The 23,782-nt window shown below is 33.1% G+C and overlaps 1 protein-coding gene across 8 annotated transcripts in view; it reads left to right on the plus strand.

Annotated features, from left to right (window-relative positions):
- STAG1 (STAG1 cohesin complex component) overlaps nt 1-23,782 on the plus strand; it is a 395,351-nt gene that overhangs the window by 338,151 nt on the left and 33,418 nt on the right. For 7 of the 8 annotated variants that reach the window (XM_077865025.1, XM_077865026.1, XM_077865021.1 and 4 more), the window contains 4 exons: nt 3,319-3,399; nt 17,568-17,660; nt 19,623-19,797; nt 22,038-22,177. In XM_077865025.1, the coding sequence (XP_077721151.1) occupies nt 3,319-3,399; nt 17,568-17,660; nt 19,623-19,797; nt 22,038-22,177 (489 nt within the window). The remainder of the gene's footprint in view (nt 1-3,318; nt 3,400-17,567; nt 17,661-19,622; nt 19,798-22,037; nt 22,178-23,782) is intronic. The other variant, XM_077865024.1, reaches the window with a different exon arrangement.

Consider the following 23,782-nt stretch of genomic DNA (forward strand, 5'->3'; position numbering starts at 1 on the left):
CCCAGAAGGAAGTGTTCTAAATATTCTTTTGAAATGTGGTCAGCTGTATTGTTATATAATTATACCAATGAGAAGGCAGAATTCTTCCTAGTCAATGAAAGTAAACTTTTTATTTTAAAATAATGTGGTGGATCCCTTAAAGTGAATTTATGATGAATGTCAATATATGACAGATTAAAATGGGGATGCTCTATTTGAAATATGTATTGGAGTGACCAAGTGTCTCCTCCCATCATAACCATGGCCTCCAAGAAACTTCTGCAAAACTTTGGAACAGTTTGAATAACTTCCTAGTATATAGGCCAATAGAAATGTATTAGGAAAGGACATTATATTTGTGATGATTAGGAGAAATGGTAACTAAAATTAAACAATTCTTCAACATTACTTTTTTTATATCCTAATTTTCCATTGATAATGTTAATTTGTATATTACTTTTCTAGTAATCTAACAGTTCAGGTTGTTTCAAAGTAGAGAGAAATTTTAATACTCTCTTTTCCTTCCACACAAATCACTTTACCTCATATCTACTAAATTAGAGGTTATCAAAAAATGTCTCAGGATTAGTACATGTACTATATTGAGCATCTTCTAAGTATAGTAAGGTGATTTCTTCAGCATTAAAATTTATAACTTGACAATGTTTCAGTAGTCTTGTTTCTGGCATTCTGACATGAGTCAGTAATTTAATTATTATGTTTGTAAAACCCTGGCATCATCTCACTGGTGTTGCATCAAAAGCAGCACTACTCATCCCTCTAATGATTTATTTTTAGTGCTGAGGAGGAGCATTGGAGATATCTTTTGTTTATGTGATCTAAAACCTAAAATTTTTTAAGTAAAACTAGCTAGAATTCTAACTACTTCTTTCTGCATTTACTGATTTTTCTTTTGATTTATTATCTATATATATTTATTTTTATCTACATATTTATTTTTTACATATTTTTCATTTTCAACATATATTCTTATGGTTTTTAGTTTATCAAGCGGGGAAGATAATGGAGATACTATAATAATGTAATATGTTATTATTCTTTATTGCAATAAAGATAAACCATGTATTCAAACAAAAATGTAATAAAGGGCCTATCCAAAATGAAATTCTCCTATAGTTAAAATTCTTAATCAGTTTTGTTTTCCTGAATTCTGTTGTCTCTGAAAAATCGGGACAAATTTTCACAAAATGAGAATTCATTGCCAATAAAAAATGAAAACATGCCCATCTCCATTAGTAAGAGATAGAGAGAAGTTAGTATAGGTTAATACTACATTAAAATAGTATTCTTGGGGGTCCCTGGGTGGATCAGATGGTTAAGTGTCTGCCTTTGGCTCAGGTTATGATATCAGGGTCCTGGGATCAAGCCCCACATCTGGACTCCCAGATCACTGGGAAGTCTGCTTCTCCCTCTGCCTCTCCAGCTGCTCATTCTCTTTCTCTCTCTCAAATGAATAAATAAAATCTTAAATAAAATAATACTGTTGGTACTATCTACCAAAAAATTAAACATACATATACTACATATTATCCAGCAATCCTTTTCCTAGAGCAGTGGTCCTTAAAGTATAGTTTGAAGAGCCCTGGTGATTTCCAGGGCACATCTATGAGGTCAGACTGTTTTGTTTTTTAATAATTTTTTTTAAGATTTTATTTATTTATTCATGAGAGACAGAGGCAGAGACACAGGCAGAGGGTGAAGCAGGCTGCATGCAAAGAGCCCGACATAGGACTCGATCCCAGATCCTGGGATCATGCCCTGAGCCAAAGGTGGACACTCAACCACTGAGCCACCCAGGTGTCCCAGACTGTTTTCATAATAAGAGGAAGATGTTATTTGCTTTCTTCATTTGTTCTCTCACAAATGTACATTGGAATATTGGTGTCATGTCAAAGAATAGCCACCTTTACCTGCAAAGACCACTAAAAATATACCTTCTTTTTCCAACTGACTAGTGACACTGGATTTCTTCATATACTTCAATCGAAACAGCATATTTTACTAAAATGCAGAAACACATTGAAACTGTTTTCTATTAAACCAGACATTTAGAGATTTGTAAAAATGTAAAACAGTGTAATTCTTCCTACTAAATATTTTTCATTTTAGAAGTTTAGTTCTTCTTCAGAAGTACATTTTTTTGTTAAAATTATTTTAATTTTAAAATGAACAAATATTTGTAACATTTATTATTTTTAATTTCTTACATGATAAATCTCTTAAATAACCCTTATAAAAAAAAGCAATTTAGTTTTTTTTTTAGAGTAATCTTTTAGAATTTTTTTAAAGATTTTATTTATTCATGAAAGACAGAGAGGCAGAGAAATAGACAGAAGGAGAAGCAGGCTCCCTGCAGGAAGCTTCATTCAGGACTCGATCCCAGGACCCTGGGATCACACCCTGAGCCGAAGGTTCAGGCTCAACCACTGAGCCACCCTTTAGTAATTTTTAAGAGTGTAAAGAGGTCCTGAGAACTAAAAACTTCAAGAACCTCTGAGCTAGACAGGTGCATGCATGAACAGCAGGAGACATGTGTAAGAAAGTTCATAGCAGCATTCTTCATAATGGCCTAAAATCAGAAGCATTGTAAAAGCTCAACGATAGAATGAATAAATAGGATATTCTAAATATGATACAAGACCAAAAAATAATGAACCACGGCTACATGCAACAATATATATAAATCTTAACTATAAATGTTAAAATGAAAAAAGTCAGATTCAAAGTAATTCATAGTGCATGATTTCATTTATATAATGTTCACAAATAGGTGTTAATAAACTCAGTATTTAGAAACGTAGACTTAGGTAGTTAAAATGTACTGACTGCCTGATTAGTCAAAATGGCTATTACCTTTAAAGAGACAAGAAGACATTATATTGGGAGAAGGTGCTAGCAATGTTCTATTTCTTGACTTGGGTAGTGTTCATGAAGGTATTTTTCTTTTATGCACATTTCTGTATAAATGTTCTATTCATAGTAGAAATATTTTAAAACAAAATAACCATTTATTATAAAATCTGGATAAAAATTTCTTCAATATCCCTTTTAAAAATCTGAGCAAATACAACAGATTTTTGTTTAAAGCATAGTGTTATTTGGGTCCATATTTATTGACATACATTATATTTTTATTCTCTAGACTGATATGTTGGTTTGTCTTTTTTTACCTAAATATTATTTTACACATTTTAACTTTCTACAAAAATTTGGACTTGAAAACTTATTATAAGAAAAAACTATGATAAACATTGTTCTCTTAATACTGTACAAACATAAATTATGTCTCATTTGTTTGAATTTTTTTATTTGATACAGATAGTCGTACAGGCACTGCAGTGTTCCCATTACTCGATTCTTTGGCAGTTGGTGAAAATTACTGATGGTTCTCCTTCCAAAGTAAGTAAGAGTTTCTGAAGGCAGAAGGGTTATTATTATTACTAAAATAAAATACCTTGCTTAAATCATTACTTATTAATTTATTCTTACCAGTTACAATAAATTATAATTTTTAATGAAGTATATAGTAATTATTATCAATTCTTGCTTTATCCTATGAGTAAGTATATTTTACCTCTTTGAAAGAACCAGTTCTTCAAGCAATAGATGCAGAACTGTATAGATACACAAATTTAAAAGTCTTACCAGAAATCACTATAGTAGAAACCACAAGAGCTCTGATAGGTGACATGCTATTAAAAAGAATAATATTGAATGTAATGCTATGTAAGTCTTAGTTTTGGAATTATAGCACCTTGGGGTCCAAACTAAACTCTTGTTAAAAAAAAAATTATCTAGTAATTTTTTTTTCATTTTAATCTAGCCATGACCATTCAAAACAAAAAGGAAAATACAAGTTAGATTAAATTAAACTAGGATCCAAGAGAGTCAAACAGAGCCTAAAGCCTACTAAACTTGAGGACATTTTGTAATGTAGACAAATCCCAAGGCCCTCCGGCGTAGACTATCTAATAAGTAGCACATCTCCCCTGATCAAGTTGGGATTCTAAAGAGTTACTTCCAGCACAAGGGTAAATTAGAAATAAACCCATACCAGCTCCATTCATGGGGGAATATAGGGAAAATAGCCTGTCTTAAAATTTGTCATTGAATAAAAGGGAGAAAGTAGGTCTTTCATTGAAAGTTTATAACCATGAATGAGCTTTCATGTAGATTTCCATCCTAAATTCATACTACTTTAGTGGTCCATTAAAAAATTTAAAAAGTTAAGATTTTGATTTAAAATATTCTGTCTTGGTGATTATCTCCAGGCACCTAACACAATCAAGTGTAAATCCTTTCTAAAGGAACTTGCCTCAAAGAGGCAGATAAAATTTTAAGAAAAATTAGCTCCTGGTTAAGATTACACAACTCAGAAGAAAAGAAACCATGAACAGAACCATGAAGAGAATCAGACCAAAAAAATGCTATTTATACGTTGAAATTATCTGATACAAATATAAAATAAATATATTACAGTTTTGCGAGAGAGGCTTTAACATATGTTTGTAAAGAGCAAACACTTGATAAAGAACCAAGTCAAAATACCACAATGTTTACATATCCTCATCTTAACAAAACAGAAGATATTCAACCAGTAAAGAAGGTTAATGATACATTATAGAACCAACAGCATGATATACAGCATTCCTTTTTTCCTAATTAATAACTTGAAGATTTCTCTGCCTTTAGAAAGAAATTGGGGTTTTTTATTTATTCTCAATTAGAGCAAGAATAATTGGTTAGCATCGTGTTTTTTATATTTTATTGACAGTTTTAGTCTTGAAAAGCAGAAATCAAAATTAACCTTTTATTAGTAACAAAAGTCACTTTAAAGTGTATAATGCTTTCATGTTTTTGAAATGTTCCTTAATATGACAAAGGAGATTGAATATATATAAGTTAAAATTTGATAGCAAGAATTTATATGTTGCAAACAGAGTTACTTTTGTTTTGATGTTTTCATCTAGTTGATTTTGGTATTCCATTTTTTAACCTGTTACAGTAAAATTATTTTGAAATTCCTTAGCTTTCTGTTTAATTTTGGTCTGACTCATTCTTCTAATAAAAGATATCTTCATTTTTTTATCATTTGTCATAATACAGATTTCGTAATTGTCATTGTCACAGTGGCAGTGCAGCTTTTGTGGTCATCACTGATTTTCTTTATGCCAGAAAATGCTGCAGCATCTTTTAGGTGCATTATTATTCAGTTGATTTCTGTTTATAGTTTTGCGTGTATACATACTGTATGTGAAATTCTCCTTACTAAAATGTTTCTCAGATTATTTCTTCTCATTTTGAAGTTGTTGGTAATTTTTTTAACCCAAGTATATTCAATAATCATTGAGTGTTGGTTATATCTATCATTTAAAAGTTATTCTCTAAGTGATAATCTTGAAAAGAATGAATTTTCAAGACACAAGCAAACTTTAAAAATTAATCTCTCATTGCTAAGATTTATCCTTTTAAAACAATTATTATAAAAAATTTCTAAAAATTTAAAAAGCAATTATTGTAATGACTCGTATGTAATAATCACTAGATCAGTAATTGCCAGTTTTCTAATCCCATGTAATGTAGGATATTGTTGAAAATTGAAGATCCGCATAAATAAGCTTTGTATGTGTTTAATCTCTATTATTAATATCCCATCTGATAAGATATCAACTCCCTAACTATAGTTTCAACCACGTCATTAGCTTGTTGTACAAATAACCTTGAGGCAAGCCACTTGATAGAACAGATAATGTATGTCAAAGCATTTTATCTATTGTGAAATGCTTTCCAGATATTAGTAACAACTAAAATAATCACTTATCATTGTCAGATTACTTATTTGTAAAATTAAAAATTGTACTTGGCCAGTCAACTCTAGCTCTAAAATTCTTCAGTTTTCTAAGGTTAATAACTGCTTTACCTGTAGATGTCTGGGTAGGTATACAAGAATCTTAATAGTGGTTAACTCTGGGAAAGAGAAATTCTTTGGGGTCAAGCATAAGAAGGAGAGAAACTTATTTTTGCTTTATAGCTTTTGTTACTGTCTGAGGGATTGTTTTTGTTGATGACTATATCTAACAGTGATAATTTTATCACAAAAACTTTCAAAAGCTGCTAGTACAAAAACATCCTGATTATCTCATCCTAATCTTAGATTTTGATTTATCACATATAACTCAGAGTTGTTGAGCTTGGATAAATACTAGAAAAATGCCTAGTGTGTCCTGTATCTTATTTGCTGTAGCAGTATTATTCTGTTGTTTATAAGTGTGATATTAAAGCTATAAGGAAATTTGCAAGTGATCTGATGAGACCTGCTTGTTTTAGGTAAGACCTAGAAAGGGACATTGTTATTATTTTTACCTTGCTGATATTTTACATTTTGTAAGTCACTTGAATTAAGTGCTTTAACTTAATTAAATATTCCTAATAATTCTATAAAATGGATGTTATGATAATCCCACTGTACAAATAAGGAACTTGATACTTAGAAACATTGGGACTTGATTAAGATCTGAACTTAGAGCACAAGTCTTTTGAATCTCAATCTAGAAGTTTTTCTGTTGGCACTTTTTAAATTCTTCATTCCTCTTAAAACAACTAGTTCTAAAAGGTTTTGTTTTTTATAAATAAATTTTCTAAGGGCACATTGGTTGACTCCTTTCTGAACACAAGCTAACAATGTTAATCAGTTGGGTACCAAAAAGTTAGGTAAGTTATGTCATATAGCCAGGTTTTTTTCATCATTCAGTATCCCCAGTAGGATATATTTAATGAGAAGTTGCTGTGATTTTAAATGCCTCAGTTTGTAATGCCAGTGGATTACAGTTGAAGTATACAAAAGACTTTGGTAATGCAATCTATCCTTTTTCTTTTTGTTCCCTGAAACTTAAATTTGATACTGTAGCCCCTTGGGGTCTATGTATTTAAAATGTGTAATGTTGATCACTCAGAGACAACTTGAAAGTGTTCTTATTTGAATTATTTTCAGTTTTTGTTGTTGAGCAATTATTATGTTAATGTGAAATGAACCATTTTGCTAGCGAGCTGAACTAGCCGGCTAACCAGTTTTTCTCTACTCACTTTTATAGAAATTCCTTTAAATCTCTGAGGAAGTCATGTTTTTGATTAATCAATTATGCTTATTAGTTTGGGATGTAAAATATAAAGTAGAATGGTTTTCATAAATTCAGGCTCTCTTACTTGACTATTTGTTCATTGTAAAAAATATATAAATAAAATTTCTGAATCTTACCACTTTTGGATAACCACTGTTAATATTTTGGTGTATTTTCTTTCAGTACTTCTCACATATTTCAGCCTTATTGAGATCATAATGTATTTACAGTTTACAAAGTTTTGTGTCTCCTCTTCAATCAGCATTTCCTTTAGCTACTAAGAAGTGTTTGTAGATAATATTTTAATGTATGGATGATAGTCCATAATTTATTTTACCACTCTTACCTCTTGGATTTTTAGGTTGTTTAAGCATGTTAATAAAATTGATGATGCCATGATGGGCATTCTGATGCAAAAGTTCTGTGTTTTACACTGTTTCATCTTGTATTATATTCTTAGAAATGGAACTGTTGGGTCAGAGATAGTACATACTTTTAGTCTTGATATATATTGCCACATTGCTTTTTAGAGAATACTTTCTAAAATTTATTTTTTTCTCTATTGTTTATGACAATAAATATATCATTCAGAAAATTATGAATGGTAGTTATATTTGAAGTTTAAATTCAAGTTATAATTTAACACAACAGTGAACACTTTCATAAAATAAAGTATATGAGAAGACTATATATCAAGAACAGGATTAGATCTTTATTTGAATTGGAAGTGCATTGGGTTTTACCAATGGGTATTTCCTCTGTTCCCCTAATTTCCAGAGTTGAAGCTCTTTGGCAGTCACACAGGTCATGCTCAGTATACTTTGCTCCGGTGCCCCCTAGTGCTGGTCCTGTAGAAGCAGCCTTCAGTTTCTCTTCTCTAACAGAAAACATCCTTCTTCCTTCAGCTCCTTCTGGACATATACAAAGACATGTAAAGAGCCAGGTAAATAAGAGTTAGGGCTAATATAATGCCCCTGTTGCCTTTTTTGGCCTGGGGATGTAGAATTTATCCTCAATATTTTTTTTTTCCTCCTAGGAGGAGCTGTCCTACTCTCTATAATCTTAAATTTGTAGCTCTCAGCCTTACCCTGCATGTTCCTATTATAGATAGCAGTAGGGAGGGCCTGGGGAAAACATCCCTGCCTTCTGGGCCCTGGCCCTATTCCTTGTCTTTTAAATAAAAGAAAGTCAACATCCCTCAGGTAGCTGCAAGTGAATTTATTATTGAAGTATTTAGCTGCAAAATTTATTCCTCCATTACCCTCTTGACTGAAGGGTCTCCTCCACAAACTCCAACTTGTATACCTCCAAACAGACTGAAGAAGGGAAGGGTTAGGATGAAGATGGGACTGGTGGTGGCCAACCCAGTGAGGAGACATGTTTAACCTTGCTATTCTTCATGAAATATACATTTTTTACAAGTGTATTAGAAATAGGCTCAAATATGTAAAAATCTACAGGCTGCTTTCTACACCTTTCTTTTCTCTTCCCTTCCCAGTCCTTTAGAATAAATAAGAAAGAAAGATAGCTCACCTGGGACCTACCCCAAATTTCCTGTAAGAACAAAATACAGATAGCACCTCTCTATTTGCAGAATTAACTACTTTGTGGGGGGAGGGGAATGCGGCCAATAGTGAAAAGTAATAGCTTTTCCTCTAGGAACAAATTTTTAGTAGTGTGTAACCATTTTACTTCATTCTTTTTTTCTTGAATGTTTCCCCCCTACCTTTTATTTTATGAGAATTCTGTCCTTAGTAACTATCTAGTTTATTTAAAGCCTTTCCTTTTGATTGTTCCATGACTTCAGAGTCATTCAAGAGCCCTATCTCAAGTGTTGATTGGCTGGTCTAGGAGAGTTTAAGGAGAAAGATCCAGATCTTGATTAATAGCCATTTCTTATTCAGCTCTCAGAATGTTCTTTTAAAAAAAAAAAATCTGAAATACTGAAGTAGGTTCATACCAAAATCTGAACTTCTCCAGAATTTTATCTAACTCTAACATTCTAAAAGCCTCTGAAAACCAGAAGTAAGTATGTTCAATTATAAAAGAACCTACAAGTTATGAGTCTAGCATTCCATTAATAATTATATGCTGTTTGCAACCCTATTCCTGGGGCCCCATTCTTAAAAATTGCTGTCTGTTAAGAAAAGACAGTATAAGGCTTCCTCAGTTTTACTAGCCTATTCAGTAAGGTGCTGTTTTTACTTATACAGGGACAGTGGTCTTTAAAGTACCTATTTTATAGGTGCAGATTTTATAAATACTGAAACTCCTTAACATATTTAATACCTTATGATATAAGAAATAAGCCAGGACTGAGAAGATCTATCCAAGTAACAATTATTATAATGTGAAAGTATGTTTAAACTGAGCTTTTCAGAGTTCTAAAGCAATATTTAGAATATTTAAACAAAACAGAACACTTCCCACTTTCTAGTACAGAGATTGGGATTTGCCTCACCAGAATTAATGATAAAAGTGTACTTTCCTGTCTGTCCATTTATTTGAATAGAAAGGAAATGGGTGTTTCATATTCTACTTAATACCTCTGATAGGGATCCCTGGGTGGCGCAGCGGTTTGGCGCCTGCCTTTGGCCCAGGGCGCGATCCTGGAGACCCGGGATCGAATCCCACATCGGGCTCCGGGTGCATGGAGCCTGCTTCTCCGTCTGCCTATGTCTCTGCCTCTCTCTCTTTCTCTCTCTGTGACTATCATAAATAAATAAAAATTAAAAAAATAAAAAATAAATACCTCTGATAACATAATGCATACCTTCCTACAGTAGGTTTTTTTGTTTTAAAATGTATTTTTTTTCCAGCAGCCATTCTAAAGTTGCCAGGTATTTGTTAAAGGACTTCTTGTTACAGACCCAATTTATATATATAAGAAACTCCTAGCTTATAAGTAGGGTTTATTTCCAGCATTTTTGTGTTAGATCATGATCTTTGGAGTTAAATCTAAGTTCAAATTTTGGTGCAATTTCTTACCACCTGTGGCAAAGAAGCAAGTTACTTCCCTCTTTGAACTTCAGTTTCCTATTGTGTATGTGATATTCACTGTGGAATAGGGTTTTGGGGAAGATTGAATTGAAGGAAATGTTTTAGCAAGCAACAACTGTTGTTTTGATGGCATTAAATTGCAGTCCTAGCCTATGCCTTCCTAATCTCCCCTTTCAAAATCAAGAATTGATACTAAACGAACTGTTCTCTAAGGCTATGGGAGTATGTAAACATGCTTAGTAGCTAGTGTAGGTTTGAGAAAGAACATGGTAGATTTTTGTTCTTCACCTGTATCTTTGGAAATTCAAGTCTCTCACTTTGGTCCTAGCAGCCACTATTTTTCCCCTGCTCCTTTCACTCCTTAAGCTTCTTTCATCTTTGTACACTACAGGAAATAAGTCAGATATTTTGGAACTACAATAGGCAGCTGAAGGAATCCTGGATCATAAGTAGATTAGTTTGAGGCAAAGTCAGAAGATGGGGATTCAAATTACCAAGAACAGCAACACTGAAAACTAGGTATTACAACTAGGGTTTAAATATTCAATAGTTACTTTAATGTATACTGACAAAAGTGGCACACCCTCTCCCCCACCCTAAAGAGAAGCTAGTAGCAGCTATTCATTGAAGAAAGCAATTTTTAAAATATTATATAGGGTTTACTTCTCCACAGTGGTGATGGTTTTTACATCTTTTGCTTACTGATGTGTCCCAAGTGAATGAATTTAGTTCCATTTGTTTTTATCATATTTAATGTTGATAATGACTTAATTGGGCTGAAAAATAATATAATGAGCCTCATTATGTGTTAGTAATGGCACTAAGTACAAGTAAACATAACACAGTTTATGTTCCAAAGAGCTTTATAGCCCAGTATAGACTGGGCACACTACAGCCCATGGACCCATACCCTGACCTTTGTTTTTATAATAAAGTTTTAATGGAACACAGCCATGCTTGTTCATTCATGTACTGTCTAGGGCTGCTTTTCTTACAGTAGCAAAATAGTTGGGACAGAGACTATACGACCCATGAAACCTAAAATACTACAGTCTGACTGACGCTTTACACAAAGTTTGCCAATCCCTGACCTCACAAAGTAACCCCTTGCTCTTGTTTACGAGACTTTGTCAATAATCCTGTTTTTCTATTCTGGGTAAGTAGTTTTGAGCCCCTTCTTTATCATGAAAATTGATCACTAAATTTTTCACAGGCTTTATTTTCATATTCTAACATCTTTGACCTGGTCTTGGTCCTCATTTTACAACTTCTCTGTTCTTTTGCTGCCCATTCTAAAATATGTATTTGTTATATATTGATAGTGTTGAACTGGTTTTGTGTATGTACTACTAGTTCTTCGGTGGCTTCAGTTTTCTGGCTGTAATTATCTTAATGGTATTTCATATCTATAGATAAGTAGACAACTAAATTAGGTTTTTCTCTAGACACACAAAATTGTGATACATTAAAAAAATGTACAAACATGAAGGAAGCTAAAGAAGTCAGTACAGAAGAAAAATAGTGACCCAAACTGAGAAACTTGACTTCCTTCATTATTATTCCAAAATAAAGACGGAGGACAAAATCTGCTATACTGTAGGACAAAATCTGCTATACTGTATCCCAGACCTACACTAGATACATGTTTGTGTGTGTATAGGACCTAAACTCTGACCTTTCTTCACTGATCGTAGTAAACTCTGACCTTTCTTCACTGATCGTAGTCATATTGAGATACTTGGTTCTTAAGGAACAGTCTACATTTAAGATCTATTTTTCTAGGATGTTAGAGCCTTTGTGCCTTTGAGAAAACTCCTTTCTTATATGAGTTATATGATAAATTCACTGTCTTCATTATGCCAGCCTTATTCAGGGTTTTTCATTGTTGAGATTTTGCCAGCCAGAGTGTAAAACATCTTAATTACTTGAAATTCTTGGTTTCAAAAAATCTACCAGGAAGAAAAACAAAAACAAAAAACTTGGGCCCAGCTAGTGAGACAACTTCCAAAATGGATAAAAAAGAATGTAGTCCCAAGATATTAAAACTTAAATCTCAGGATAATCTTATCACCTAAACCATTCAAATTCTTTCCACAGCTACTTGGGAAAAATGTCCTGATGCCAAGCTACTTTTTGAAAATAAAAGAAAACACTGGTTCCATTTAGGAAAAAGCATTTGAAAACAAGTACTATATAGTTAGTTCATATTATAGCTTATACTGTACTGAGATTACTCTTCTTTTCACTCTCTGCCTTTAGTTCTCACCTCTATAATTTAGGTACTCTGGCTACAAAGGTGATTTTATAAGTAAAGTAAGTGTTCAAAGTTGTAGAGGTACTCCCTAAACATTCTAGTTTCTTAAAATTACAGTCTGGATAACTAGCATATCTTGCTCTTGGGTTGTTGTTTTTCAGTGTCCTCTGAGTTGACCATCTTTTTTGTTTATATATAAATATATATGAGTATTTTGAGTTTCAATTTTCTTATATCCATAATGTCTTTTTCCTCAACATATTAATTTACCCACTTATTAGAAAAAAGTCATTATAGTACAATGGTTAAGAGCACAGAATGGAGGCAAACTGCTTTGGTCTTTGGGACTGCATTTAACATCTCTGTGCCTCTTTGTATGTAAAATGGGAGAGTGATGATAATATCAATATCCATCACAGTTTGGAGGATTAGTTGAGTTAATTCACAAAAAGCTTAGAGTAGTGCCTGGTACATACATAGTGTGTGTCAGTAAATGTTAACTTTATTATTATTGAATTCTAGCCCATAAAAAAATACTACATATAAAAATATTCCTGTTTATTCAGTGTAAGTTAAGCATGTTTAGTTTTTCTCATAATGACTTTACAGCTATTACAGCAGGAGAAAAGGTATTTCATTCCAGAATATATGGAATGTAACAAGTTTCCTCAAACTTTAAAACAGCGGTGCACCTGGGTGTCTCAACCACGGTGGCTCAATGGTTGAGCATCTGCCTTTGGCTCAGGGTGTGATCCTTGGGTCCTGAGATTGAGTCCCACATCAGGCTTCCCTGCAGGGAGCTTACTTCTCCCTCTGCCTGTATCTCTGCCTCTCTCTGTGTGTCTCTCATGAATAAATTAAATCTTTCCAAAAAAAAAAAAAAAAAGTTTTTAACAGCCAACAGTTTATTTTAAAAGGAGTTCAAGTAAATGTGCTAATTTTTGTGGTTTAAGCTCTCATTATTGGCCCTATTAAGCATCTTCTTATATTTTTTCTTACTTTTTCTTACCCTTTTGAATATCATATATTCTTGCTTTTCAAAGGACATTATGAATAAATAAAATCTATCCAAAAAAAATTTTTAACAGCCAACAGTTTATTTTAAAAGGAGTTCAAGTAAATGTGCTAAGTTTTGTGGTTTAAGCTCTCATTATTGGCCCTATTAAGCATCTTCTTATATTTTTTTCTTACTTTTTCTTACCCTTTTGAATATCATATATTCTTGCTTTTCAAAGGACATTAAGAATAAAGCCAACTCTGAAACTTACCTTAATGCTGGAATTTTAAAATCGTAGACTCTGAACCTCTTAAAATTTTGGTTTAACATTCTGAAAATTTCTAAAGATTTTTACTACCATGTATCCCAGTAGTGGCTGTTAACTTGAGCACAATCACAGTCTTGGGAATCATAATTCCAACTATTTAAATCAAATGAAATATAGTAAGATGCCTGCATAATGAAGTGGGAAATTGTACAGTGAATAAAAAGCACTATATTCTGAAATCCACAAGAACCTAAATTCTACTCTCAGCTGCTTAAAGGGATTTACCATATAAAGATTAGTTAAAATATACAGTTTCTCTTTCCATTTACCTAAACCTATTGTTACTTGTATTTCTTTTAATGGAATCTGACTACAATTAACTTTCTTGAGCACTCAAATAATATTTAGGTTGCATCCAAATCTAGTCCAAATTTTACAGCTAAAGGCCTTTAGCTTCTAATTTTTGGTTCCTTCTCATTCATTTCTTCTTTAAATACTTCTGATTAGTTTTGGTAGGTTGCTTACTTATTTGCAATGTTAAGTATACAACTTTTCAAATGAATTGGCAAGTTGTCATTTTGTGTAAGACATATCTGCTTTATGATTGACCTTTAAAGGAATACTTGCCTCCAACTCCAAAGATAGCTCCCTAGACAGCTTCTTTGCATACTAACCAAGAAATTTAAGGAAATAAGCATTACTACCTCCTAGCATCATTTTTTAGAACTCTGTTCATAGTTTGGTAAAACAAACACATTACACATTTAACCCTAGGATTGTAGTATCATCTATATTATGTATACTTAACATTTCATTCAGTAAATATTTATTAAACACCTACCATGTGCCAAGCACTATTCTAGGTACTAGCAAGGGAACAGTGAACATTCATCCTTTGAATACTAGGAGTTTTAACCAGTTAGCACCTATCTGTTCTCATTGGAATGCCTAGGAGTCAATTCAACAGAATCACAGAATGCCATAGAACCTCATCATTCAGATTCAGTTATAGTTTTTTTGACTCTATAATCCTGAGACGTAAGTTTTCTAAGGTCACGTAACTAGTCAGTAGCCTGGCTTGCTTTTTGTTTTTCTTTCAGTTATTCAGCAAACATTCTCAATTTGTTTTTTCTATTGAAAAGATAAAAAAAAAATCCTCCATCAATCTCAAAAGACCCCTCTAGCAGCCATCTTTTTTTTTTTTTTTTTTTTTTTTTTGGGTCTTGACCAACTTTTTTATAAGAGTTTGACTTCTTTTTCTTTCCACTGCAATCTGACTTCAGCCCTTTTAATTCCACTGAAAGTGTTCTCCTCAAGGTCACTCACAACCTTATCATTGCTGATATGAGATACTTTCTAATCCTTAGCTTGTCTTTTCTTTGTGGCATTTAAATTACTACATCCATTTTTTAATTTTTTTCTTAACATTTTTTAGTGTTTTCTTTGCAGAAGATGCCATATTCTTCTGGTTTTTATTCCTACTCAGACCATTTCTTACATTTCTTCACATGCTCTTCTTTCTCAGCCATGTTATATATTTTTGTTTCCCAAGATACTTTTGTCCACCTTCTCTACATAATCTCTTTGAGTAATCTGGTGTACTTCCATCGCTTCTGTTGCCATCTAAATGCCGAGGACTCTCAGATATTAATTCTTGCTTAATAAATTCTTTCCCATGGGCTTTGAACTCCTGTAATGAACTTCCTACTACACATCTCCAGTAGGATATTTTTGAGGAATATCAGATCATCATCTCCAAATTGAACTGTTAGGTCAATGTTTTTTTGTGTGTTAACTATTTCGGTGATTTACCCATCATCCACCTAATAGGTAACTACCTAGAACTTTAGGATTAATCAATGTCCCCCATTCTGATTAGTGCATAAGTTCTATGCTGCTGTTTTAATTTCTCCTCAAACTGTTTCACGTCAAAAAAAAAAAAAAAAGTGTTTCACATCTTTACTGCCAACATTTTATTTTCAGGCCTTTATTCTAAATTATTCCTATGGCTTTTGTTAATATGTGAGGAAACATAGAATAGTGATTAAAGAGCATGGATTTTAGACAGAAGAGTCAGATAACCCCATATTTGGATCCTTACTCTGTTACTTAGAATCTATGGGTGTTCTGAAGTTAAGTTGCCTCATCTGAATAGTAGCACTTCATACAGTGATTGTGAGATTTAAATTTATGGCCCATGGAACACAGTACCTGGTACATAATAAGCATTCAGCAGAAGATTGTATTTACCATTAAGTAGCCTCCCTGTTCCACATCATTCTCCATTCTGCTTAGAATATGATTCTTTAAAACAAAATTCTAGCACTCTCCTGATAAAGAATTATTTTATAGTAGTTCTTTATTGCCATTAGGATAATACCCAGATGACTTAACAAGGGTTTTTAAATGATCTTCTATTTAAATGGAAATGGATCCTGTTTTCCTCTTCAGCTTTCTCTTTTGCTCTCTCCTCCCTATTTGTGCCCTAGTTGCAATAAATTAACAGCCTCTCAAAAGTGTGTTCAGGCTTCTGAACATTTTGTGCCGTCAGATACCTTTCACTATAGCTAGATAAGTTTTAGTTGTTCAAAACTCAGCTTACATGTTACCATCTTTGGGAACCCTTCTGTGACTACTTTTAACTCTGGATTAGGCTTTCCAACATAGTACTCCTTATATCCTATTGCAGCTGCCTGTTCTCTTGTCTGTTTCCCCTAATGTATAATGAATCTTTGAAATTAGAGAAGGTCAAAGAATGTTGAGTTTTGGTTGTTGGATGTTCATCTGCAGGAACAATAAAGGTTTTAAAGACAGTGTTCTTTTTACTGTTCTGCAAAAAAATGAGCTTATTCTTCCAAATACTACACTCATTTTAGCAAGAGGAAATAAATGTGTGTAATTTTTTAAGTATCTTTATTTGGGATGTGAAGATCCCAAAAGGGAGTGAGTTCTGCCATCTGTTTAAAAAAAAAAAAAAGTAGCTTCAAGAACTTTAGTTTAATAGAGTACTCTTTAAAAGTGATTTCTATATCATCCACCTTTGCTAATTTAATAACTCTTCATTACTATTTTAAATATCTATGTCATTCTGAATTATCTTCATGTGTCTTCCTCATTAGTACAAATATGAGCTCTGACATCAGACAGTCTGGTTTCAAACCCTTGCTAATAATGACTACTTCTAATCAATACAAATACTAAATTATGTAACAGTAAGCCCTTCAAACCAGTGCCCAACACATTTAGGTGCTTGATAAATTTAAATTTCCTTTTATACTTTTCAAATGTTTCACATTGAATGTTATATGGCCATCTAATTAAATTCTGTTCACTCACTCAATTTTAAATTAGAGCCCATCCTATTATGAAGGTCCCTCCATCTCAGCTCTCTTTGCTACAGTTAATACCAAAAATTTTGAATACTTAATTACTCTCTGATTGGTCTAATACCCTGATAGGATGTTAACTCTTTGAAGGCATGGACAGTCTTAAAATTATTTTTCTCCCATTGGTATTTTGCAGAGTGCTAAGAATATGGGAGAAATTCAATATATATTTGTTGCTTAATTGATTTTTTTCAGTGTGCTGCTGTGCTCCCTCACCATACTACCAACTAACATGTATTTAGGAAGATTAATAATTTTAGTATCAACCCAAGTAAACCATACTTATAAAGGAAAATATGTTGGGAGAAACTATACTGAGCGTTCCTAAGCTAAATAGAATTGAGTGTTTGGGATTATCAGTTTTGCTGCCCCTTCCATTAGGATAACTAGGAAATAACTATATAATTTGGTTCCCAACAACAAATTTGGTTTTATGAATTTCCTTAACAATAAACCAATTGGCTACTTTCCATTTATTATTTCTTCTGGATCATTTTTCTAGGAGATTGTAATTCATGTTTACAAATTTGAATGTGTCTTACAGGAGGATTTGTTGGTATTGAGGAAAACAGTGAAATCCTTTTTGGCTGTTTGCCAACAGTGCCTATCTAATGTTAATACTCCAGTGAAGGAACAGGTAAGAAATTATCAGTTAAGAGCTCTCAATAAAAAACAAATATACTGAATAATAAGATGTAATTTTTAATGGCAGTTTAGTGTACGAATCTGTCCCTAACATTTATGGAATCTGGAAAAGAGTATAGATGAATGAATATTTAATTTAACAAAGCAAGCTAACTAACTTGTTACAGGTCTTTTTACCTAGACAAGTATACTGTACTAATGATGTAGTTCCATAATTCCTAAGATTCCTAAGAATTCTGTCCTAAAACAGGGAGGTTTGGGGAGCTGGAAGAACTTCTCACACACACATGTAAACACTTCAGCCCACATGTCCAAACTCTGTCATTATCTCCTCAAACATCTGCCCTGGGGCCAACAAGTACACACACAGGTGATACAGTATGCGTAGGGAAGAGACTTGTGCAGGCTTTGGTAGCAGAATCAGGTCTCTTAGCGCAAGGAATCCCTGAGTCCCTGCACCTGAAAAGTAGGGGTATAAGTAGGTTTATCCCATCAATTCAATAGACTCTTCATTCCTTGGGTAGGGCAGTACAGCCCAAGGCAATACCATTTCCATGAAGTGATTTTGTGAGCTGTTTAATTATACTAGTCTGTTGGAAGTACTTTTATATAAAGTACTATTATATAAAACAAGATACTTTTTTTCATATTTTTTTATAATAATACTGGGATAGAAAATGGCTAGTTGGTCTAGTTAAAGAATACTGTAGTACTTAACCTTTGCTATCCCTTCTTACAAGTAGGTTATCACAGGTCTCTATTAAAGTTATCAGGATATAACTTTAAATGAGAACAGATATGGTCTTCCCTAAATCTTACTCTCTAAACCTTCTGAACCCCATCAGAGCTATCTGAAAGTACCTAGCTCAGGACATTTAAACCAAAAATTCAGTGTTTCTACATCATCACTGGTGATACTTCAAACTGTGGCCTCCATAAAATATATATACACTTTCTCCTGGATTCTCTTTATGCTCCCCTTTTCAAATGGCTCTTTCTAAGTATCTTTATGTAATTCATGATTGTGTAATCAGAGCATGAACTGCCATGATTCTCACTGGAGATGGATAGCCTAGTATACAACCATCTCCAAATACATACCAAAATTATGTTTTCCCATGGATATCAGTATTTAGAAGGGGGTAAGTGAATGATTTTGAGTTATCAGAGTCCACAGTTATCCCACAACAAAATCATTTATAGTAAACTGATGACATAGGCTTATTTCATGCTATTCATTAAATAGGGCAAATTTGACAACATTAACTATAATACTTTTCTTCAGGGGAATTTTTTTTTTTTTTTTTTTTTTAGGGAATTAGGGAAATGTTTTGAAAGTTCCCTTCTGTGATTAAATTTGTTGGCAAGCTTTCAGATCCTGGTTTCTATATGAATGGTCTTAAATTCAGTTTTAAATGTTAGAGGGGTTTTGTTTTGTTTGTTTTGCATTCGATTTTTTTAAGGAAGAATCCTAAGAAAAAAGAAGAAGAAGAAGAATCCTAAGTAGTAGCTTTAAGGTTTAGAGTACTGCATTGTAATTTGTTTGGATAATATAGTTTGTCTTAAGTTTTATACTTCTTATTTAATTAAGCAATATATGATTGATTTCTAACCTCTGTCATAATTTATTATATTAATTTCATATTTCCAGAGTTGGCTTTAAGTCATTTATTTTTTAAGTTGAAATCAGAATCTCTTAACTATTTTGAATTAATACAGCCAAGTAAAAGAAATAGACTATATTTAGGGAGAAAAAGTCTTAAATAGGACTAGTAGTATTTAATGAGAAAAAGTAATTTCATTAAGTTTGGAAATTAAATAGTTGAAATTTAAGTATTCTATTTGTGCTATGGTATTGTTATTGAGGTGCACTTAATTTAGTATGTTTTCATTAACATTGATCTGACTTGTAGTTGTATTTATATATTACTGATGAATTCCCTTTGCATTGCAGGCATTCATGTTACTCTGTGATCTTCTGATGATATTTAGCCACCAATTAATGACAGGTGGCAGAGAAGGTCTTCAGCCTTTGGTGTTTAATCCAGATACTGGACTCCAGTCTGAACTCCTCAGTTTTGTAATGGATCATGTTTTCATTGACCAAGATGAGGAGAACCAGAGCATGGGTATTTGTAGCTCTTATCTTGTCAATGTTGACCTTTTTTTTACCAACCCCAAAAGATATCAGGAAATAATTTAAATTCAGCTCTAAAAAAGTAGAATTTCTCTCTTTTAAAAGGGTACCTGGGTTGCTCAGTCTATTAAGTGACTCTTAAGTTTGGCTCAGGTCAAGATCTCAGGATCGTGAGATCAGGCAAGCCTCGGGCTCCATGCTTGGCGTGGACTCTGCTTAAGATTCTTTTTCTTTCTCTCTCTTTCTCTCTCTCTTTCTCAAAATATAAATAAAAATAGAGTTACTACATTCTTGTAGTTCAGAAACCAACAAGAATGAAAATGTACACAGTGAAGTCTCCCTCCTTTAGAACAGTACCTTAGAGGTCTTTCCCTGACACTACATATAGAGCTTCTTTATTCTTTTTCCAATAGCTACAAAGTAATTTATTGTTTATAGCATATTTTATGTTATCCACCTCCTATTGATGTTTGGCTCATTTCCAGTCTTCTGCTATTACAAATTATGCTATAATGAGTAATTGTGTACATTTGTTATTTCCCACATATGTAAAATATATATGCAGATAGTTATGTTTCTAATTGAACTATGTCCAGGTTCATAATTTTTCTAAAGGAAAACATCCAAGTTCCTTTCTATTCCTGAATAGTCATCATATATTACTTAAATTAACAAAATATAAGATATTAAGTATTAAAAGATTGTTATCAAACCTCACCAGTCAAAATTTTGCCAAACCTGCATAATAATAATGTAGCATAATTAGACCAAATAGAAATAATTGTAAATAAGTGTTGCTTAGCTTATTTGTGAAATAGATGAGTTAGGATCTGTAGCATATCTGATCTGTGGATCTACTTGGTGCTATTAGAGTATTTTTTACTTAACAGAACATTTTAGAAAACACTAAATTGTGAAACAAAGTCTCTATTTAGGGTCCATTTTAATCTCAGGAGATAAAATTTATTTACTACTTGTTTTAAGCAAAAAGATTTCCAACTTCTCAAAGCAATGGTGCTTCACAGCAGGACCAATTAGTAAAAAGGAAAGAGAGAAGTTGAGTAAGTTCTTCCATGATTATACACATGTGAAGAGGGAAAGAAAGAACACTCTGCAACTAAGGGCAAGCCAAGACGTGAGAAAGTGCACATTTTAACAAATGTGTCAACATCTGAAGCCTTGTGAAGAAATTTTTTCTAGGATTTAAAATAGACACACCAGTAGGGCCTGAGATTTAAAAAAAAAAAAAAAAAAAAGGAAAACAGGAAGAAACACTACTCATTTTGAAAGAATTTAATAGAAAGCTTTGTTTTAAAAATTGTGTATGTGTAGGGGCAGCTTGGGTGGTTTAGCATCCCAGTTGGTCAGTTAAGCGTCCAACTCTTGACTTCAGCTCAGATCTTGATCTCAGGGTCATGAATTAAAGCCCTGTATTTGCCACTCACCCAGTGTGGAGCCTACAGTTAAAATATATGTGTGTGTGTGTGTGTGTAGACATAAATGGTTTGCAAAATATATCATGCTGATAATGTAACCATGTTAAGGACAAGCACTGAAAATTAACATCTCTATTTATTTCCATCACTCCCCACATATTTCCTTCTAAAAGAAAGCCTTTCCCTATATCTTAAAAATTTCCAGAAATTTCTTCTCTGTTGAAATACAGCTAGTAGCATATAAAGAATATTGAAATGAGAAGAGATAGCATTTTTAAGGTAAACAGACAACAGTAGTATTATAAAAATATAAGAAAAAAACTTATCTGTGGTTTGCTTATCTTAGTCTTTGTTATGACAGTTTCCTAGATGGTAAGAACCTTTGTACCTACTAAATGTTTAATAAGTGTATAACTAGGGCACCTGGGTGACTCAGTTGGTTAAGTGTCTGCCTCTAGCTCAGGTCATGATCCCAAGGTCCTAGGATCGAGTCCTGAATCAGGCTCCCTGCTCAGTGGGGGAGTCTGCTTCTCCCTCTCCCTCTGTTCCTCTTCCTGCTTATGCTTTCTCTTTTTTTCTCTCTCTCTCAAATGAGTAAATTAAAAAATCTTTTTTTTTAAGTGTATAACAATAGCACCCTAAAATAATCAGTTCAGGTAACAGTTTTTATCTTACTTAAAACTGAATAGTACTGTTTGTAAAGTTATAAGTTGGTATTTGATTATACAGATTGTCTACATTGTTTTACCTTGGATGAAGAGCCAAAGTTCATAACCAATTTATTTTCTGTGGTTAGAGGGTGATGAAGAAGATGAAGCTAATAAAATTGAGGCCTTACATAAAAGAAGGAATCTACTTGCTGCCTTCAGCAAACTTATCATTTATGATATTGTTGACATGCATGCAGCTGCAGACATCTTTAAACACTACATGAAGGTATAGTTTCATAGTCTTATTTTTTTCCTTCCATCTAAGTGGTACAGAAATCTGGACTTAAAAATGAAAAGATAATAAACTAAATTGGCAGGTAACTATGTATTGTTGATGATTTTCTGATATATATAAGATTTCTCTCTTTTATAGCTTATAAGCTTTTCGTCAGTCTATACTATTATATCAACCCCATGAAGTAGAATATCTTCACATTAATTGAAAGAACATCTTATTTTCATGAGGTATAAAGCCTCTTGATCAACATGGAAGAAACCTAGTCTTTCTTATGACATCTCTTCAAGACATTTTTATAAGTATGTCTGCTAAGTACCATGCCGCCTGCCAGGCACTAAAGTTACAAAGATTTTTAAAATTCCTGCTCTAGGGGCACCTGGGTGGCGCAGTCAGTTAAGCATCTGACTCTTAGTTTTGCCTCAGGTCATGATCTCTTGGGTCTTGGAGTTGAGCCCTGCAATTGGCTAGGGAGTCTGCTTGAAGACTATCCCTCTGCCCCTCCCACTACTTGCACTCTCTGTCTTTCAAATAAATCTTTAAAAAAATAATAAAATTCCTGCTCTTAAGTAGTCTAAAGCTGAAGATTGTCAACAATTAGACAATTGTATTATATCGTATAATAGAGGTATGCATAGGGGTTTCGGGAAATACATAAGAGACACCCAACTCTAAAGAAATAGAAGGATTAATAGAAACTGCTTAGAAGTGACTTCTGAACTAAGTCCAAGATGATAAGCATAAATTAGTAAGCAAAGAAGTAGTGGGAGGACTTGTGGGCAGATTGAAGTTCATGGACAAAGACATAAAGGAATGTGAATTTTTGGGAGGAAATGCAAGTAATTTGATGTAGCCAGATAGATTGCTTATGAGATTGGAGCCAGAGGTGAGATTTAAAGAATGTGTCGCTAAACTATATGCCGTGTGAAGCCTAGATTTTTTCTTGAGGGGCGTTAAGAAGGTGTTGAAGGTTTTAAACCATTCTTTATAGGACGGGATTTTGATAGGTACCTACCTTCCTGGCTGTTTGCTCTGCTTTCCTTAAGCTCCATTTTGTTTCTGACCCTCCAAAAAAGTAGTGCTCAAAAATCTTTATGACAGGCACATCTGTTTTTGCCTTGTTCTTCTGTCACAAATAGTGTTTTGCCCATGTTCAGAATATTGCCCGCAAGCCGCATTGATTCACTCATTTGTGTCTTTATCCATGTTTAGTTACAGTCCAGTTCTAGTTGTGACATAGTAACTAATTCATCATATTTTGCTGAACAACTGCAGTGTGAGCCCTGTGCTGATAGAAATCTTTAAAAAATGTGATTTCTGCATTAAGGAGCTTATAGAATGATAGAGAAACTGAAATACAAACATAATATTATGTAGCATGGTAATAATGAGTGGCTGCCTGTGTTCTATGCCATTTATGTTTGAGACACTGTTCTAAGGCTTGTACATATTTTCATTGATTTCAGTAATCCTTTTAGGTAGGAAATATCATCATTTACAGATAAGGTAATTAAAGCTCCAAGAGGTTAAGTAACCTTCAAAGGTCATTTAACTATTATAAGTAGCAAAGACGGAAATTTGATTCTAGGTTTGTCT

This window comes from Canis aureus, chromosome 22 (assembly GCF_053574225.1).
Source record: "Canis aureus isolate CA01 chromosome 22, VMU_Caureus_v.1.0, whole genome shotgun sequence".
Taxonomy (NCBI): Eukaryota; Metazoa; Chordata; class Mammalia; order Carnivora; family Canidae; genus Canis; species Canis aureus.